Below are 20,599 nucleotides of genomic sequence, written 5' to 3'. Positions count from 1 at the left end.
CATTAAGTGTTAGCTCCAACAGCAACTGCGCATATTTTTGCCCTGGGATATTTCATAATGTATTCCCAGGAAGTGATATGTGATCAGTACAGGTTCACAGAGATATTGAAAATCTTGCCCAAGACACTGCAGTTTTAGAAATTGTAGAAAAGTTGCCATATGCATTGTTAATTTTGTAACTGCAAGAACATTTTAAATAATTCAGATCTACTGAACCAAGTGGCTTTCCAAACAACAGTCTTTATGAATGGAAAAGCAATTAGACAGACCTGAGTGAAACTGAATCAGATAGGCAGCTGAATACCCCCATAACTCCAGCTCAGTGCAAACATCAGGTGGCAACGTCTACATTTCACTCAGCTGAGATGCTTTAATTACGATATTAATGGAGACAATGTCTATCAGAGCCACTTTGTCTATGATTAGTGGAAAATACATTCTCATCTTCTTTGAAAAACAATGGTTTAGAGGCTGGTGTCATTCTCAGTGATACAAGTCTGAGGCAACTGTGGTAGAAATCAGTTCAGCAAAAGGACTGGTAATAGGCCTATCACCTTACCAATTTTTTACCATCACTTTGTAATAAGCCAGAGTCATTAAACATGCCAAATAGATTCCAAGACTAAATTTTGCCAGTTTTCTGAAAAACAGTTGCAAAATTGTTATCTGAAAAGTTAGCAAAAAATCTTTGAAAAGTGATGTCAGTGAAAACCTTTGTGCATGTGGCATTAATAATACTAATCCAATAAGCATTATTTGGAAATGTTAAGGAATTTTATTAATGCTCTCTTCCTGTTTCCCAAGAACAGTTCTATCATGCAGGAGCTTCCCCACACACACACCCAAATATGAATCCACCAAATGCTTTTACAAAGCTGCCAAGTCATAAAACCAAAGTAACTGTATAAGTGATTACAGACATGCTCCTTCTTTGCCTGCAGGTTATGCTGTGAAACCACAAGATTTCATTAAACGGGACAAAACCCTCTTATTTCAACTACATTCCTAGTAGCATATAGAAAGACTACTTAAAATTCTGAATATAAATTTTTCAAATTTAAAAATATTAGTAAAATTCTACATGAACATCTATAAAGCTAGACCTTACTGGTGGTACATCCGCAGCACATCATAAAGGTAATCCTTCTCCGCTTCATTGTCAATTAATAGATTGACCTGAAAACCCAAAGACATTATCATTAATCTCTGACTTAGTAGCCACAAATGCTGGACATAAGAGACTTTCACAGATTCTTAAGCCATAGAGCAAAGATTTCATCAAGGAAAAAGAATTTTTTTAAGATAAACATGTTTTTGCAACAAAGCATTACCTCAAAATGTCACACTTACAACAAGACTTCCTAAAATTAGTATTACAAATCATTAGAAGAGGTGGTGAATACTGATATATTCCGTGTGCTAGATCTCCCCTCAGTATTAGTATTATTACAACAATATCACATTTGTCTTACCTGGTAATCACTGTACTGTTGAATGAATGTCTTCAGAAACCTTTTTGGCCACTCATTAATGTAGCACATGCTGTCACAGATAAAGCCACCACACTGAGATATAATCTATGTCCTGTCGTCCAAACCACCGATTTCAGGAGCTCACTTATAGCGTTATGCAAACTGCTACACCTCTGCTTCTCTTTGCTCCAGCTCTTAACTGATAGAACTTGCTAGTTATTCTTTCCTCCCCCACTAATAGTACCTTTACCTAAACCAGTGTCATATTACTATGCCTGCTCTTGGATAATTACAGTAAATTAAAGCAAAAGAAAACCAAACCGGAATTCTTACATGAGGAGTTCAATTTATATTCAGTGATAGTGAGACCCCCCACTAATCTTACTTGTAGTGAGAGGTCACATCACATTAGTTTTACATCTGGACAAGCCTGATGTTTAGGAAAACAATTTACATCTGACCTAAAGGGTAATATTACTGTGATGTGAAGACTGAGAAGCAATTTGCATACTTAAAGAAAGGCCCTTTCTTTCTAGGTTTGCAACGGTTTGTATTATGTTCTAAACTAAATACATGCTTCATATTCCTTTTGTCCCACTTGGCTCTCAAAAGCCAGCAAGAATTCACATACCAGTGGTTTTCTATTACTTGTACCTTTTGGCTCTCTAAAGCCAGCAAGACTTCGCATACAGGTGGTTTTCTGTTACTTGTCTCCTCTGGAAAAAGACACTTTGAAAACACTTAAAGGCCAGAAAGCTACACGCAGGTCAAGATTGCTTTACAGTAACACCAGTGAGAAAACCAATTTATTCACAGTGAATTTCAAAACACAGAGGATAAAGTCTGACTTAAAAGGAAATAGAATGTTTGAAGTAAAAACTTCACCAACACTGTGCAAGGCTAATTGTAAAGGTAAAACTCAAGATAAAACTAATTCCAGCACCCATTTTTTCACTTCCTTGACAGGTAAAATAGAGAGCTCAATCCCCAGTGCTAGCTAAGATACTGTATGAGCAGTGTCCCACAAAGAACATTAAATGTTTAAGTGCATCAACCCTGCACAGCAAAGGGCAAAACCATCATCATCATCTCTTCTCCTGATGGGGAAAACAAAGAGTAAAAACATTTCATTTTTCTTCCAGTATGCTATCTGGTGGATACATCCCCATTTCCTCTCAGAAAATGGAGGGCCACATCTAAATTCTGCTATTTCTTCTCACAAAACTGTCAGTCTTCCTGTTTGACTCCTGCACTTAGCCTGCACCAGCAACTTCCTTATCCTCTGACAAAACCCAACACCCACACAATTTCTAATATATTCTGAATGCTACAGCTGGGTTCATCATCCTGGGCCACCCCTACTAATGGGTCATTCTCCTCCTTCTGCCTTCTATTCCCCCAATTATCACTGCATCATAGCCACCTGCATCTCTTGCCATTTTCCTAATTCTTTAACTCCTCAGGATAGAGTCTTACTGCAGACATTTGATTTACCTGGGCTTATCATGAGCTTCTAAAAGCTGACTCTAATTTCTTTAATCCTAAAATATCATGCTCCCCACCATCTCAAAAAAAAAAATTAAAAACCAGTGGTGACATGGTATAACTTGGATCACAGAAGTATTTTAGTACCTATTTCTTGAGAAAATGACTGTAGAGTCATGGGATAGCTGATTTTCACACCTTTTAAACCAAGGATATTAAAGAAAAACCATCTGGATACAGCCCTGGACAATCTGCTCTTGGTGGCCCTGAGCATGGGGGGTTGGGACAGACAACCTCCAGGTGGCCCTTCCACACTCAACCCTCTGTGATTATTTAAAGAGTCTTCACAGTAGTTGCATCATTTATGATCCTAGAATACAAAGAGTTGCTTATGCTCTATTTCTCACTACATAGATTGCACTGTTTCTCATAGAAATTAGTAAGAACTCATCACAAAATCTGCACCTACATAGTAAAAAAAAAAAAATAAAATAAGAAGTCTGTCAAGAAGTCTACCAAAGTTTATTCAGTGGAATAGAAGCTGTGGGGAGCAAAAAGCACTTTTTGGTGTGGAAGAAGTTCAAATGACAATAATGCACTACGTTAACACTAGCTCAATCTGTCCGGTTTCAAAGAAGAGTATGAAGTCCTATTTAAGCTACACAGATTTCAGAAAACTATTGAAGGAAAGGGAAGAACTGGTCAATATATTTGCATATATTACATACTTTGCTGCTTGATTGATAGGGAAACTGATCAAAATGCTAAGAAAAAATAAACTAAGAAAAAAGAAAATAAAGAAAGTGGCCATTAACTCAGGAAATTTAGATCCTGTAGCTGAGCATCTTCACCGGTGTGTCACAGAAAAAGTAAGCATCCAAGACTGTGGATGCCACAGAGGCCACTAGAAGCAGGAGGATAGAAAATGAAGAAAGACCTGTTTCAATGTCTTCTGACTCAGATAAAGTTGTCACTGATATCTGCATCGCAGCTGTTTGCAGCAACACTGACAATACATCTTACGTTATCAGGGGTGGGGCTTGAATGATTTATGAATTGTAGCGGCAATGAAAGGGAGAAGGTTTAAAGTTCAAGACAGTAACCACCCACCTAGAAACCAGACTCTCTGAAGAAATGTTGCACAACCCACTGTCGAGTTATACAGTAATAGGGAGCAAGGCAGAATCAACGGGCTGGATGACTACAGTCATTACTATGGAATACCCAGGTCCTTAATGTTTTTGAACTCCAGTTTGACATACAGTGGGTTTTTTTTGCAGTCCCTCTAATTCATCCTAACAATCCTTTAGTTAATGTGTTTATCACCAGGTGACAAATACTTCTATAAAACTTCACATTACTTTGCAGAAATTGTGTGTCCCAGCTCACAAAAAAAAAAAAAGACCAAACAAAAAAACCCGAAACACTACAGAAAACTTTAATCTGAGAGAGTCCTGAACGGCTTGGCAAAAACATCTTTTACACATGCAAACTATTTTCCTCCTCCTTTCCTTAATTAGAGCTTTCTCAGCATTCTTCGCTCATACAATTTCGCGCTCTGCCGAGCACTTATTTAACCGGGTAAACGACAAAAGGACGGTGCCAGGCAGCCGGAGCCGCTCCATGTATCAAGTGCATTTGCCCATGAGTGCACACGCACAATTGCGCCGGGGAATGTTAAGGTGGAGCCGCAGCGGGCCGGGCCCCGGCTGGGCGCTCCAGGGCCGAGCGGGCACCGCCAGCGCCCGCACTCCAGCACCTGCCCTGCGCCTCCCCGAACGGCACCGGCTGCAACGGGGCATTAAACAAAAATAAATTGTACCAAGCCCTGGAAAAGCTCGTGCACTGGGGACCGTTCCTCTTCCCTGCCTCTCTTTCTAAGGGTTTTACACCCATCATCCCCTCCCCGGAGGCTGCCACCCGCGCCATTGGCAGGGCAGTGCAAAGTCCCCGAGCTTCTCCCTTCCTCCGCCGTGGCAGAGCCGTGGCCGGCCAGGGGGGCTGCGCTGCCCCAGCCTCTGCTGCCGGGGAGGCGGCCCCGGCTGTGCCCGCTGCCTCACCTTGTGCCGGAACTCGCGGGCGACGCGGCGCTCCATGGTGCGGGCTGCGGGAGCGGCGCGGGCGCTGCGCGGGTGCGGGCGCTGCGCGGGTGCGGGCGCTGCGCGGGGCGGCTGCGCGGGCGAGGCCGCGCCCCCTCCAGTATTCCCGACAGCGCCGGGGATGAGCAGCTGAGCATCCTGCGACCCCCGGCCTGGGCTGCTTGCGGCCGAAACGGTGGAGAAAGAAAAAGTACATTAAACATCCGTCCGTACACGGCCCCCGCCCCGCGGTGTGCTACCTGGGCTGATTTTTACTTCTGGTGCTCCTCTAACGGCACAGAGCTCCCATACGAGTTTCTCTCCTGTATTTGTAGGTATGCATGCGTGTCACTAACCCCAATAGTTAAGGAAAGCACGAGGATGTGGAATTTAAAGCATACTAACACACGGGTTAAAAACAAAACAAATCTAAGCCCAAACGAGGAGAAAAATTTGCTTCAATAAATTGTTGTATGGCAAATAATCTCAACTTCTTTATTTTTAGGTAAGCAGAGTGAAGCTGATGCATCACTGTCTAAATCTGACTTCCCCCAGCCATTCCCACTAACAAGAGTGTTGTTGCTTATAAATAGAACCTCTGACGTGGCTGCTGTGAGTAACTGCAGAAGAATCAAGCTCGGAGCACCTGAAAAGGAACCTATTTCAGACTAATCTCTTTCATACTACTTTGTCTTGAGCTGGTTCTTCTCCCACTTTCCCTACTGTAATACAAAATCATAGACTTCTGCAGTCAGGAGGGTGGCAAGTGGAGGACGTGCTAACCCAAGTCTCTTGGTCTCCAAGCAGAATCACCTTTAACCACATAACTCCAGAGAGAGCAGGGTTTCCTGGATAATCAGGAAATTTATGAGATGGTTCTGAAGTCTTCATTGCTTCAAATGCACCACATTAAAAGATGGTGCAATTATGACTGATTAGTAGTTTTAGATAATGAAATCTTTCCTAGGAAGAAATCAAATTGCATCTAAATTAGCCTCAACTCTTCTTTGCTACTTGTGGCATTAATGGAAAATGAATAAAGTGAGCAGCTCATTTAGTAGGCAAAGAAATACATTAAAGTGTGTGTGGTGTAACTTGATTCCTGTTGCTTTTATCTACTTTCTCTACTTCCACTAATGTAACCTGGATCAGAGAAAGTGCACCAAAGCCAAGCACATGCTGCACTCAGAGCAGATTGGCTCTGCTATAGGCTGAGGCTAGCACATAATTCTAAAAATCTGTTTGGGGTTGTTTGGAAAAAGCTGTGTCAAAGTTAAAGGATATCATTTATTCCTCACGTTCTTTTCTCTCATGCACATTCTCCCTCCAACACTTACAGGAGGGAACAGAATTCTCAGTGAAAACATCACTAGTTTTCCATCATTTCATTAGAAATGAAACACAAGAAACACAATCCACAGGGACAAATTACAAAGGCAGAAAAGAGATCTTTTTAATGACTTACTGTTAACAGACTTCCCAAAGCAGTCAGAAAAGGCCCCTTTTTATCTGAGACAGTTTCTCACCTGGTATGGGCAGCTTCTAAAGCTTCTGTCATAAGATATGCAAACCTGAAGAATGATGGGGAGAGAGACAGCAGCAGATGGGAAAGGGAAAATAACAGAGGAAAGGTAACAGTGATAGGAGGAGAGAAAAGGGAAGGAACATAATGGAAGGAAGCAAATTTAATCATAAGGGGTGAAAAAAAGAAAGAAAAAAGAGGAGGAATAAACATGGAAAAGGCTCCACAGAGAGCTCCAGAGTGTGAATTTATAGTACAACAAAAAAAAGTTATCAGAAGATACGGAAACCATCCGTACACGTTAGCTGCATGCTGCATTCAGTGTATGTCTTACTTAAGTCTGTCGCTATTCAAGTCCTGACACCTGTTTCAGTGGGGCCAATGCTCCGTGCTGAGCACGGACAAGATTTGCAGCAGGAGCGGGCGGCTCCGGGCCGCGCTCGGTCCGTGCTCATCCCCAGGAGCTGTGGGAGCAGCCCCGGCTCCGCTCGCCTCGGAGTGGGCGCTTAGAGCGGCTGTTCCCGGCTGCTGCTGCTGCTGCCGACACACCGGCACACGAACAGTCTCCCAAAGCCCCGGAGGGCAGAAAAGTGGAAGTGAACGTGTGGAGGCGGCGAGGTCACAGCGCCGGGCACGGCCAGGGAGGGACAGGCGATCGCGGGGGAGCGGCCGGCCGGGCCGGACCCCGCTGCCTGGCGAGGGGCGGTGTCCGGGGTGGGCGCTGGGGAAGGGCCGGGCTCGGGGCGGGGGGCGGGTGCGGATAAACCCCCCGGCCGCCCCGCCCGGGAGGGTGGGCTGAGCTCGGGGCATAGGTAGAGGCTGGAGCTCCGCAGGCGGTCGCTGTCGCCCGCATGGAGACCCGGCTCCTCCTCGGGGCGCTGCTGTGCGCCTGGCTGCCCTCGGGTGAGTGTCCCGCCGGGCAGGGAGCGGCGTGGGATGGCGAGGGAGGGCGGGCAGGGCAGTCCTGGCCATCGCTAACCTGCCGCCGTTGCCTTGCAGCCCTGTCTCCGTGGGGTGCCCGGGCGCAGCTCCCCGCCGAAGGGGACCCCCCGCTCCCCAGGTGAGAGCCGGCCGGGCACAGCGGGACCCTTTCCGGGCTGGGCGGGTGGGTGCGCTGCCCGGGCCGAGCCAACCCTGCTCTTTTCTCCCCCCGCAGCCGAGGCGGCACCGCGGGACCCTGGAGCAGGGGCGGCCTCGCCGCGGCGGTGCAGGTGAGGGCGCGGGCTGGGCAGAGCGGATGGCGGGCGGGTACCGCGGGGCCGGGCGCTGCCACTCCTCCCTTGGGGGATCGGGCCACCGGGATGTGCGGCTTCCCTCTGGGGAGGCCCCGGGGAGACAGCGTCCACCACATTGCATCCAGGGCTCGTGGGGCTGATGAGCTCAAGGTGGTGCCGGGCTTCCCAGCGCCGCCGCCGGGAGAGACCCCTGTGAGGGGGCTGGCTGTGCAGGACAGAGGGATGGCTGTTCTGGTTGTCATCAGGATAATGTGCTTCTTGTATCTTGCTTCAGTATATCTGTACATTGGTGTGACACCATCAGTAATTTTGGTGGCTGTTCTCCTCTTGGGGGTTCTTCAGGACTTGCCCTCGAATGTGTGTTTTATCCCAGCCACGAGGAGTGTCCGTCCTCAAAGTTTAGTGTTTAAGCAGCGAGAGAAGATTGCATGACTGTATCTAGAGTTTTAGCTTGTTCCAGAAGTTTTGTGTTGTACGAAGCATCCTTGCTCGAGGCAAAGCTGAGGTCTAGTCTGGCTCATCCAGTAATAATTGCTTTGTGGAAGCCTTTTTGCCTCTCAGTAGAGGTAAAGGAGCTGGCAGTATTGGGTATCTACATCACTGCACTCAGGTTTTTGGATGTGGTTTATCTTGGCAACTCGACTGTGTCACTCATGGCATGTTGCTGAAATGTAATTAGGGTGTGTGGTTCCCACTCCCTTGTTTGAGGGTGGGAAAAGGGAGGATTGCTTTGTAGTCCTTGTTTGTGGCTCCTCAGAGGGAATCACCTTTCTTTCTGCTTTCTCCCTGCTCTTTCTGGGAAGCGCTCAGCAAAGAAAAGATTTCACATAACTGCAAACAAGTAACCAGCTCAACCACCAATAATAGCAAATACTTTTGGATTTAGGTTCTCCCACGAAGAATTCAAGATCTAGTAATACATTTTTTGTTTCTTTCTGGACTAGCCTACTGAACAGAAATCTTCAGTAGGAAATACGTTTAGGAGGAAGGAAAAAGAAAACATACTGGAGTCTTGAATAGAGTGTACTTTTTACTTTATGGTGGAGTTTTTTGGGAATTTTATAGTAAGCCAGTATGAAGCAATGGTCTTACTAAAAGTAGTAAATTTACTGACAGACTGAAGAGACTTTTAGGTGTCTTGTTTATAGCTGCTGATTTCTTTGTTCTTTCTGAAAGGAGTCTGGAATGGCAGTTTATAGCACTTCACCTACGACAATGTCCTTGTCTCAGAACAGGAGAATTCACAGTATGAAATGTGGACCATCCAGTAAGTTATTTATGTTTCTACATAAAGTGACTTCAGCTGTCCCTTGTTTTCTGTGCTGTTTAATCATTCTTAGGAAGAAAAAAATTCTAAAATGGCTAATACAGGCCTTAATGATAAGGAGGCTCTACCCTGTTTGGTCTCAAAAGTCCCCAGGAGAGTGGAAATTTGTCATGGAGCTTCACCTAACTTTAAGTTTACACCTGGTTCTGTTTTGATTACTTGAAAGACTGTTCCTAACTGCAGGTTTTGTAATAAAGAACTTTCAGAAGGAAAATCTGCTCTTGTAGTGTGATACATATAATGATGTGGATTGCTGTCTAGATGATACTAAATTGTGTCCAGTACCTCTTCTGTGCTTGGAGATTTTTTGTTTGTTTGTTTTTGCTGAGGTAACCTACAGGTGTTTTCTGTGTAATGATCTATGGGTTAGCAGGATAAGGTCCTTTTGGCCACCAGCTTGCAGCAGTGGGCATTTGCTTGAGGAATGGGCATCTTTGTTTTTTTGATTTTGTCTTATCAAAATCAAAGTGAATTGATTTCATTTCATTGATTTGTCTTATCAAAATCAAAGTGAAGTGAAGTGGATGGGCTTAAGTATCTTTGGTGAAGGGTAAAGATCCTCTGTGTTAGCTCTGCAGAAGGGTCTGGGTTATGCTTGTCTTGTAGAAAGGAGAAGAATGAAGCAAAATAATTCAGAGTAATTTTAGTGATGCAAACCCTCTTAGTTTCTCTTCAGTCACCCTGACCACATTGAATGTGGGACCTACATAATAGTGAATAGTCTGGATGTGCATCCCATAGCTTTATGGCACAAAAGGCAAGACTAATGTGTGGAATGCACTCTTTATCAATTGTGATTAGGGTTGTGTCATCTCCAAAAGCTTTTAATGCCTTCAATACACACTGTTTTCAGAAGCTTTTGAGGAGCATGTAGCTGAATGTGGAGGAAGGATACCAGAGTTTAGAGAAGCATAATATTGCTCCAAGAAAAACTATTACCTATGAATCTCTCTCCAGAATATGAAAAAGTTGTAGATATATTGTGTATGATAAAATTGATTTAGAAACCTAGCACTCTGTACTAGTAAAAATTCCTCTGTTTTTGAGGGTTGCACCATCTTATTGACTAAGAAGTTGTTATGCTCTTCTTTTTATACAAAATGAAGCAGCTTACAAAGAGAAGATATGCAGATCATGCTGAGAAATTTGTTGTCATAATAATAGTTTGTTTCACTGGGTTTAGTTTTTGCCTAGTGAAAATTTCTTTAATGGAACTACAAGATTTCATTTTTTGCTTCAGGTCTGGAAAAAAGATGGGTTATTGTTCAAGTGTACAGTAAAAACCATGGACATAAACTCATTGCAAGACTTCTATTAAAAAGCTTTTGTCAAGGGTTTATGTGCAAGTTTATAGTTTCTTAAATATGCCTAATATTTAAGAAATGGCAGAACAAATTTAGAACGAGGGAGAACAAAATGACTGTAAATGTCTTATGCTAACTCATCACATGGCTAAGCTTCTAAAGGAGGGTGCAGTTATGATGGCAAGAATTAGGTTTTATTGCTCTCTGTAGATGTGATAGTACAAACTTTTTTGTTTTCTTTCTAATTTGTATTTCTATGAGGCAAAGATATTCCATATGGATTTTCCATTTCTGATGTACTTGTTTTGGAAAGACGATGTTGTTGAAGACATGCCTTAAAAATTATTAATGATTACCTGTCCTTGAAGGCAAATAAAATCAGTATTATTAAACTCTTTTAAACAGTGGAAGTTTCCTTTTTAAATCACAGTAAATTAGTGTGTGGCAAATGGAGTCTATTTTTGTCTGTGTGTGTGAAAGACACATTAAAAAAACAAAAGAATAATCTGATCTGTTTTGTACAATGCTCTAAATAATTAGAAAAATAGTTTTCATTTTGGTCTCTCCAATTTAAAGAGAGATGCAAGCTGCTATAACTCTGCCCATGGAGTGGGATTTGCAAACGTCTGGGGATGTATGAAATAATAAAACTTTTTTGCTTAAAAAACCTGAGCAAATAGAAACCCAAATCAAAACAGCAAGGTGGGCTGTCAGCTGTTTTCTCTACTTGAGCAATGTCTCTAAGAAAATTATTCTTTGAAGTACTTATAAGTTCACTATAATCACAGTTTTATATTTCATCCTATTACAGTCAATTCTTGCTGCAATACCATTTTTTCTTGTATTCTGTTACTCTATAAAGATAAATCAACTTGTTTTATGTCGAATGAATGCATGACTTGTGCAAGAGATCTCTTTACCTTTGTGTTGTGTTAGTCAATTGAAAGCATTTCAGAAAGTGAAATGTCTTAAGTCATGTCTTTCTTACCTGTCACTGGAACAAAAAAGTTGGTATAGCACAAGCAAATGCCAAGAGATAAGTTCTGTGTTAGTTTCTTGTAGCCAGGGAACTTGGGATTTGAAATGTTTATCAGAAAAATTGGCGAAGTTAACAGGTAGTTTACATAGCTGTTAAACTTCCTTCCACACAAATATTTTTCAGGCATAATTAAAAAACAACAAACAAATGTAAAAAACCCCGAACAGAAAACTCCTGAGCTAAAGCATTAAGAACCTGGGACAGGCAAACCAAATTATTTCTGGAGGTGTTCAGGCTGCGGCTGAGAATTTCTAACATTCTAAATGCTACAAATTCTCTGGTGTTGAAATGCTGTAGCAGGCACGAGACACTGTTACCACAGAAGATGCTTGTCCCTTGCAATGTGTGCTTGAGAACTGATTTCAGGAGGTGTACCAGAGCAGAAAATATATGGCTAACTGGAAGGCTCTTGGAACTGAAGGGCTAAAATTACATCCTACTCGCTCACCTCAGAATCCCAAAGAGGTAAATTTGACATGCTAGAGCAATGAGGTACTTGGCCTTGGGCTGTATTGCATCCTGCTGAAGCCTGTATGCTGGGGAAAACCTGCAGGCAGGTGCTTTCAAGGACTATGAAGCTGAAGAGTAAAAAATAATGCAAGAAATACTGGTTGTATTAATTCTCCCCTAGCTGAAGGAATACTGAAAGCTTGCACCTAGAGAAATGTGCAGAGGAAATTATGCAGAGTTACAAAATACAGAATTTCAAGGTTGTTGACTGCAAAAATTTAAATATTACATTTTAAGCACAACTGCTGCTTTTTTATGTGTGGCTCTAGATCTAATTGAAGTTTCTTGCAAATTCTTATCCTGATCTGCTTTGCTTTTTCACCTTTCCATTCAAGAATAAAATTTGTTGATTTTTAAATAATTCATAATTTTAATACTTTGATTACCTTCAGACTCTTCAAGTGAACTACTCTTCAACTCTTGCATAGAACTTTTAAAATGTGTGATTTTTAAAGGATTCTGAAAAGTATGATTCCTGTCTATTTCTGTAAATGACTCCAAATCTCTAAAACTGTTTGGGTAAAAGTTGATATCTAGGCAGAATCATAAGAACTGAGGGCATGGGCTGGACCTTGTATCTGTCTTGCTTAAGCAAAAATTTATCACTTCAGATCTCTTAATTAATCTTTCGTTCTTAAACTTTTCTGTCCAAGTGAATCTAGTAATGAATGTCCTGAAAAGAAACCTGTGTCTACTATTTTGCATTAAGCAATTTTTGTTCATGCTGTGTTTTAAACAGTAGAAAAAATAGTAGCACAAGGAAGTACTAAATGTTTTACTGAAAAATACTCATAGGAAGGTACACATCAGGCACAAATACTCAAGAATTAATAGTGTACTGGTGATAATGGTGTGTTACTTTGAGGTCAAACCTGGGCTTGAGCATCTGTATTCATGTGATAGTTAAAGCAAAAATCAAGAATTTCAAAGTTGATGTGCATGGTAATCTGCACAGTCAGAAGTGTTCTTGAATGAAAGTGAAAAAACTTTAGTTTACATATCTCTTTGATGTAGTATCTTAACTTTTGTGTGGAATACATAGAGAAGATTTCTTTGCAGTTACCTCCTTGTGCTCCAAGAGGAGAGCACTTCTGTAGTGACTGTATCTCACTTCATGCTGAAGGGCTCCACACTATATAAATTACTTCTTTTATTCCTGATGAGCATGTCAGATCAGGAGACCAAGTCATGGATGAGCAAGCCAGGACATAGCATTCAATTAGAACTGAAATAAATTCAAGAGATCTTAAGTATTCATTGGAGAAGAAGTAATGTAAGAAAGCAGATAAAGCTAAATGTGCACAATATCAGAGATGCAGACCCACTAAATACATTGCATCAATAATAGTATTTCAAAACAAATATGTATTTTGATGAAGATGCAAGATGCCTTTGAACAGCTGTGATGATGCTACTAAGGAATGTCTCTGTGTGAAGGTTGGACACTGCTCTGCAGAATCCCTTGTGGGGATGTGCCGATGGGCTGGATTACAGTCACACTTTTTCAGTAATGGGCTCAAGGCTCTGCTACTGCTCATAGAAGAATTTAAAAGGGGGATGAACTGAAAAGGGGGTCTATGTGCTCAAGGGACTAAAACACCCCTATCCATGGGGCTGCAGCCTGTTCAGTAATTACCAGGGGGTTAGAGTATTTAAGCTGAGAACAGCAGAGAAGAATTCAGACCTGTGCTGCAAGATGATGCCAAGTCTTCACCTTATTTGATAAAGAAGGAATTTGAGGCTAGTTGCTTCATCACAGCAGTGGTCATGCTATCAGGGTGATTTGCAAGTTCTGGTGGCAACAATGATTGGAAATCCCATTATTAGTTACGTGAGTGAAATCATGCTATTTAGGCTTCCCATTTTCTGCTAGAAAAGTCTCACCAGTTTTCAGTTTCAGATTCCAACCCAGTGCACTCAACTGGCGTAATGTCAAAGGGGAAAGAGGAGCTGAGGAGTTTTTAATAGGTGTCACTTTCAGGTAAATGAAGGACAAAATATTCTTCTGTAACTTTCCTAATGTTAGTTTTTACTTAATCTTCATGTATTTTCCCTTTCTGCAAGTATTAAAATTTCTCGCACTTCTAGGAGAGATATAAACTTTTGATGTGGTCATCTGTGTTATCTTACTTGGAGAGGTCATATTCCTTTAACGACAAAGATTAGAATGAACCCCTTGTTACAGGATATTTTTTCAGAATTCTTTAGGAGGTATTTCTGTGTTAATGGAGCAGAATTGCATGATTAAAGGAGGTCACATTTACAGTAGTAGGAGTGCTAAATGTGATCTGAAACAATGCTGCTTTCCTCATTACCTTCTTAAGGATAACTAATGTTTGCACACACAACTGTTCTATGCAGTGTAAGGAAAGACAGTTTACAGTGGTGTAAAAAGGGATATAAAATACAACAACTAAGACTGTCATACTTTCTTAGAATCATAACACACAGAAGAGGTCTTTATAAAGAGGAAAATGCTCATGATTGAGTCATTTGGTTTTTGATTCAGATTTGACTAACACCCTTTCTCTCTAAAAGAGAGCCAGGGAGATCCTTCCCAGTGACAGCAAGGGTCCCCAGGTCAGCTGACTGTTTGCACAATCTGAACAAACATGGCTTGAAGCAGGTTACCTGAGCCATGCTTAGAATGGAATCATTCAACCCAGAACATCAAAAGGGGGCTAACTTCCTCTACAGCTCAGAGGAACATGACTTGCAGCCTAATAGCATGTTATTGTAACTGGGCAGGCAACAGGGCATAATCTTAGAGAAGCAAAGAACAGAGACCAGGGCTCTGGTTACACAGGTCTCACAACACTCTAGATGAAAGAGATCAATGTCTGCCTCTTTTGACAAGAGGAACAGGCTTTTGCACTATTGACAAGATTGGTCACTGTGAGCATGTAAATGAGATGGCTCAGTCACTGTAAGTAGGGACCTTTCGGCATGCTGCTTGCATTATTTTTATTGACCTCACACTGGCCAGGCAGGGCAAAGAGCTGGATAGTTGGGCTAGCAGGCAAAGAAGCATTGCCTTTTACTTTGTCTACCTGCCTTGTTCTTTTGAACATGGCTTTTATTTTTTATTTGTTGGTGGGTAAGAGAGTGCTTGTTGAAACCAAGGAAATCAAAATTAATTGTTTGGATATTTTTAAAGTCTTTAAATAATTAGTTAGTATTTATAATGGGATTGCAAATGGAAATGCTAATGGCTTGAAGTTGAAAGGGAGTAAGTTTAGATAAGATATTAATAAGAAATTATTTGCTATAAAGGTGGTGAGACACTAGAATAGTTGCTAACAGAAGGAGAGGATGCACCATCCTTGGGAGTGTTCAAGGCCAGGAGGGATGGGACATTGAGAGACCTGGTCTCTTGGGATTGGTTGCTTTTTTAAGCTACCAAAGAATTAGAGATGATCTTTAAGGTCCCTTCCAACCCAAATCATTCTATGACTATTTTTCAAGAATGATGTATTTTTAAAGATAAAGAAAAGACTGGTTTCTTCTGAGTAGCTTGTCTGCTTTCTGCAACTAAAGCAATGTCAGTGTGTATTCTAAAGTACAAAAACTACTATGATGGCATACTAGTAAATTATTAAAATTAAAATAATTTCCTAAACAGACTTTATGGGAGCAAATATTAGCAAAATAAGTAAATGGATCACAATTGTTAAAAAAATATTTAATGACAAAGTTTAAATTTATTAACAGCAAACTTTGTTTCTGCTTGTGTGTCTTTTTCTTTAGACTGTGAAAACTTTTGTTGTATTTTGATATGGATCTTCCCAGGGAAAATAGGAATTAAAAAAACCCATCACCTCCCTCCCCCAAACCCAAAACTGTCAATTGCAGGGATCTGTGTCTTTATGCGAAATGTTCGTGGTTGGTGTACTTGGAAACTGTAAGATGGAAGGAGGGCAACGGTAAAGAGACACATCTGGGTTTGGAACATCTGTATTTCTAAGGCAGTCTGCTCTCATCCTGGCAGAGCTTACCAACAGGGTGTTACTCATGGAAGGATACAGGCACTGGGCTTCTTCGTGGTGCAGTACTTGTTCACTTCCTCTATTCATTACTTAGAGGACTGAAAACATGTCAGACTAACAGATGTCCCAGACATTTTGATTTTACTTCTCTAAATATGCAGTAGATTTATTAATCTGGCTGTATAACTTGAGTTGAAGCTATCACAGTGGGTTTCCTTTTTGTTGGGCTGGTTGGATTCTCAGGGACACTAATGCTAAGTTAGCAACTCCTGTCATTCTCAGAGTTACATTCCATGAAAGAACTTGGTCTTAAGAAAGAAAACTATCATAATTTATTTTTTACATGCCTTGATTTTTTTCCACTCAGATTCAATTACATGTTTTAATGGAGGTGAGTGTGTCTACAGAGAGCTGTGCAACTGCAGTCGATTTAATGCGACGGGACCGAGATGCCAGACAGGTGTGTAAAGAGAGAACTCTGACTGGGTTTCTGGGATTGCACTCGTGCTCCCACTGCTGCAATGACTACTCTCTGCCTAAAGGTTCCCTTCATGCTGTAGCATTTTCTCCATCTTTTCTTTTATGTCATTATATTTCACAGCATGTTGGCATGCACTGCCCCATCTCAACTCCTGTTTGTATCAAAAAACCAGTGCTATGTCTCAAGTGACTCTCCTTTTGTTAGTGTATAACACAGGTGCTGAAAGAGATCATATATGCAGGACATGGGGCCAATATAATTTTGAAACTTTTGATGGACTCTATTACTACTTTTCTGGGAAATCCACATACGCCCTTGTGAGACACGCTGAGTTAGATGAACAGAGCTTTTCCATACAGGTAGGGAATGGTATTTCTACATTCCTTTGAACTGTTTGAGCATGCTAATAATGTATTCATTTTAAGAGATTAAAAATAACTTGAGATGATAACAGGGGGTTGTATCATGTAACCTATATGTGATTTTAACATGATGTGGACTACCAGTTATGATAGTGTAAAATGTAAACAGCTGGAATAAAGACTGTGTGTCCTTCCAAAGACTGCTTTGTTCACTCAAAGCTGTGAAAAGACCACTCCATGACCATGGCTCTGAAAACACCACTCAGTTTTTTCCACAAGAGGGGGACCAAACTTCTTGTTCCCATGCTGAATGCAGATTTGGTGGTATTAGTTCTGTTACTGTGAATTACAAAGAATTTGATTAAAACGTTGACTTTGTGATTTTATTTGGCAGGTGAATAATGATCCTGAATGCCATTCTTCTCCTTATTCCTGCAAAAGGTCCATTAGTTTATTCTTTTCTGGAGATGAACAGATAAAGATGAGCAGTGAAGTCACCTATAAAGGATTTGGGTAATTGCAGTCATGCTTCTAATGCTGTAGTTACATTGGAGTTAATATCATGGTACCATTTTGATAACAGAGATGTAAAATTATTCCTTGGTAGGCTGAAAAAGCACCCAGACCACAGCTGCAACATTTACCCTCCATTTATTGAGTAGTGTCTGAGGAAGGTGATACCTAAATCAGTGATATATAGAATTAAGTATAATCATTGGCATTCATGATTTTTGCTGTTATTTGCAAATTCATGTGGTTTAGTGGAGTTACTCAGTATTTCCATCAGGGATTTTCAGTTGTATGAGGAAGTCATTACATCAGCAAGTAATTTATTTTTAATGGTTACATTTTCTAATGTAATACTATTTTTGGTTCTGTGTCATTCCAGAGTACAATTACCTTATGTTATTGGAAACTTACACATCCAGAAGCTAGCTGGATACTTCCTAGTCAGGCACCAGTATGCCTTTACTCTGGCTTGGGATGGTACATCTGCAGTGTACATTAAAATGGCGCCAGAGTACCTGGGCAAAACCCACGGACTGTGTGGAAACAATAATGCTGTTCTGCAGGATGATCTGGAAACCAGTTATGGTGAGTATTTAAGGTACTTCCTGCTCTGTAATGTGGTAGGTTTATTTTTCAGGTGAGCTAAATGTTACTTAGTATTTAGTTGTAATGCTGATTGAATTTAAGATGGGTGATTTTTGAAATGGAAAATATGATACGGAAATACTTCTGCTAAGTGATATTTGGTGAAGAGAGCAAGTTTCAATATAGATGGGGCTGTAGGGAGGAAGATCTTAAAGCTGTCTTACTCAATTACCTACAGTGGTATTTGTGCTCCAGTTTCCTGGGACCTGAAAGGTAAAGTCTGTTTTTAAATGTTCACCGCCCTTTTAGAAATTTTCCAGCCTGTGCAAGCCTGAGGTATTGCTATTGGAAAGAAATCAATAATTAATAAATCAAATTAATGAAAACTGTCAAATCCTGTTTGATCTGGCATTTCATTTGTGTTAACGCTTTCAGAATTAACCAGTGATCCTTCAATGTCAACTTCAGACACTTCTGAAAGTCTTGGATTTCAGTAAATAGTGAGTGAAGATATCTGTGAAATGAGAAAAAAAAAAAGCAGGGTAAAAATCAGGTCCCCTAAAAGTATCTCAAGTTAGGCTGTAAAAACTTCTGGAAATCATTGTTTTGGGCTGTTTAACTGTTGGTTCCTCCTCTTGAGGATATTTCTGTAGAGCACTACTTCAAAGCTCAGAGAGTGAGTGTGGTTTCCTCTGTTGTTTATGCCTTCCGTGCAGTTCCAGAAAGCACCAGCCCTGCTCTGTTAGCAGTTATTACCCCCACTAATACTTTGCTCACTAAATCAAGTTGTTTATATTAATACCAAGATCAAGGGGTCATTTCCCCAAAGACTTTCCTTTCCCCTCTCACCTTTCTCAGTGTATCAGTCCCTTAAAGCTGCGTTTGTAGCACAAGTGAATTCACTGTGCACGAGCTTTATCCACTTAGCTTGGGGAGCAGTAGTAATAAAGGTGTGGTAAGATACGCATGTGTGGGCAATCCAAGAAGTAACCAGTGTCTCCACCTGTCTTAGGTGGATGATGATGATAATGATGGATTAGTTGGTGTAACCCTAGTATGGACATTGCTACTTAAATAAGAGTCACACCCATAATTTGGCTAATTCAAACAATCATTTTGTACTCTTGCAGTGACTCAGGAATGCCTCATATTTCTTGAGTTTTAGACTCCCCGTTGGGAATTGTCTGTAAAGTGACAGCATAGACCTATGTCTATACAATTTAGTAAAGCTTTTGTTTCCTTTATTCCATTGATGACTAAGGCAGGTGTAGTCCTTCTCCCTTAAAGCCCTTCCTTGCCTGAGTAAGGTACTTTCTGCTGTCCTAAAGCCCACCTCTGTAGTTCCTTTTAAAAGTATTTTTTGCTTCTTGAAAGGACCAGATTGATTTCAGCTTATTCACTTAGTAGTAAGAAGGGTTAGGTGTTCTATTCTTGATGTGCTTTGATTATTGAAACGTTTCCCTGGGAAACCCTATAGAAACACTGTTGTTCTGCCAAGTCACTGTGTGACTCTGTGTATGTGTGTCTTGTCTAGGAAAACTGACAGATGATGTAACAGAATTCGTAGAGAGCTGGCAGGAAAATCCTCCACAAGGAACACCCGATTGGGATAAAGCTCTTCTCAATGAACCACCGTGCCTGACACAAAGCCATGAATCTCTGCAGGTTTGGATCAACATTGATCAACATTTGGATCAACATTGATCAATTTTGATCAACATTTGGGTTATTGACATAGTTGGTGATTTTAATTGGAACAAGAGTTTGACTTAATTTGAATGTTCAGTGAATAATTTGACAACTTTTAAGCCATGAAGGAGACTGGAAATATTTGCACCTTTTTTTGGGAGAGGTTAATTAAAATACTTACTGCAGCAGATCTTCCTTTGTCCTGTAATCATTTGCCCTCCACCCTGCTGCCCCTCTTTTCTTCTGAATTTAATTCTTGATCTTTTCAAATGTTATACTGTCTGCATAACAGCCAATAGAAGTGTTTGACTATGAAGCTGAATGAGTGACAAGTTGTAAAATATGGGATTCTTCTAGAACTAGTACACATTCCTTCCCTTTAGGAAGGATAGAAAGAAGCAGGGAAGCAAAACCAGAGCCAGAGCGCAGTTCATTTGCCAGTGCTTAAAAAGACAATTATTGTTGCTTTTTTCCATGACATTGAAGTAATTTTTCCTTTTAATTAGTATTTTCAGGATATAACCCTTAACTTAAAGTGCTTTGAAACTGAAGCTGGTGCCAGCTAGGGTTTATTTCACTTGCCTTTTACTGTGTAATTTAATTGAAATGAAGGCTTTTTTCAGGTCGTCTTGGCTTAGTTGCAAAATTAACTATGCTCTTTTTGGGGAAGGGATATATTTTACTACCACCGACATGACCTTGGATAAAAGATTCAATGTTATGGAAACTTTGGCATGGAGAGCAAGATGTTGCTTAACACTGCTTCTGTTTGGTGAGAGGAAAGTGATTCCTAGACACAGACAGATGTCTGTTCTGATTTTCCACAGCATTCTATTTTATTCTGCTTATGTTTGGTTTTGAAAACCTCATTACAACAGCTGTCTCTTTCGTTTCAGAGGGCGTATGCTCTGTGTAATATCCTGTTACATCCCCCATTTAAACAATGTCATGAGTATGTGAGTCCTCTTTCTTTTATGGCAAGCTGCACAAATGATCTCTGCATGTAAGTGAATG

The 20,599-nt window shown here is 41.0% G+C and overlaps 2 protein-coding genes across 9 annotated transcripts in view; one reads left to right on the top strand and one right to left on the bottom strand.

Annotated features, from left to right (window-relative positions):
• Positions 1-5,122, bottom strand: part of USH1C (USH1 protein network component harmonin) — a 47,145-nt gene extending 42,023 nt beyond the window's left edge. Inside the window, exons 1-2 of one of the 5 annotated variants that reach the window (XM_032112830.1) lie at positions 5,018-5,122; positions 1,109-1,176 (exon numbers count right to left, since the gene is read on the bottom strand). In XM_032112830.1, coding sequence (XP_031968721.1) covers positions 1,109-1,176; positions 5,018-5,053 — 104 coding nt within the window. In that variant the 5' untranslated portion in view covers positions 5,054-5,122. Of the gene's footprint in view, positions 1-1,103; positions 1,177-1,472; positions 1,682-5,017 lie in introns of those variants that run through there. The other 4 variants (XM_032112827.1, XM_032112828.1, XM_032112826.1 and 1 more) reach the window with 4 other exon arrangements.
• A 2,243-nt stretch (positions 5,123-7,365) lies between these two features.
• OTOG (otogelin) overlaps positions 7,366-20,599 on the top strand; it is a 95,106-nt gene continuing 81,872 nt past the window's right edge. For all 4 annotated transcript variants that reach the window (XM_032113058.1, XM_032113057.1, XM_032113060.1 and 1 more), the window contains exons 1-10: positions 7,366-7,460; positions 7,557-7,617; positions 7,714-7,768; positions 8,969-9,059; positions 16,326-16,418; positions 16,644-16,798; positions 17,196-17,314; positions 17,691-17,896; positions 19,431-19,561; positions 20,482-20,588. In XM_032113058.1, coding sequence (XP_031968949.1) covers positions 7,409-7,460; positions 7,557-7,617; positions 7,714-7,768; positions 8,969-9,059; positions 16,326-16,418; positions 16,644-16,798; positions 17,196-17,314; positions 17,691-17,896; positions 19,431-19,561; positions 20,482-20,588 — 1,070 coding nt within the window. In that variant the 5' untranslated portion in view covers positions 7,366-7,408. The remainder of the gene's footprint in view (positions 7,461-7,556; positions 7,618-7,713; positions 7,769-8,968; positions 9,060-16,325; positions 16,419-16,643; positions 16,799-17,195; positions 17,315-17,690; positions 17,897-19,430; positions 19,562-20,481; positions 20,589-20,599) is intronic.

This window comes from Corvus moneduloides, chromosome 6 (genome assembly GCF_009650955.1).
Source record: "Corvus moneduloides isolate bCorMon1 chromosome 6, bCorMon1.pri, whole genome shotgun sequence".
Taxonomy (NCBI): Eukaryota; Metazoa; Chordata; class Aves; order Passeriformes; family Corvidae; genus Corvus; species Corvus moneduloides.
This window is presented reverse-complemented; position numbering and strand designations above follow the sequence as displayed.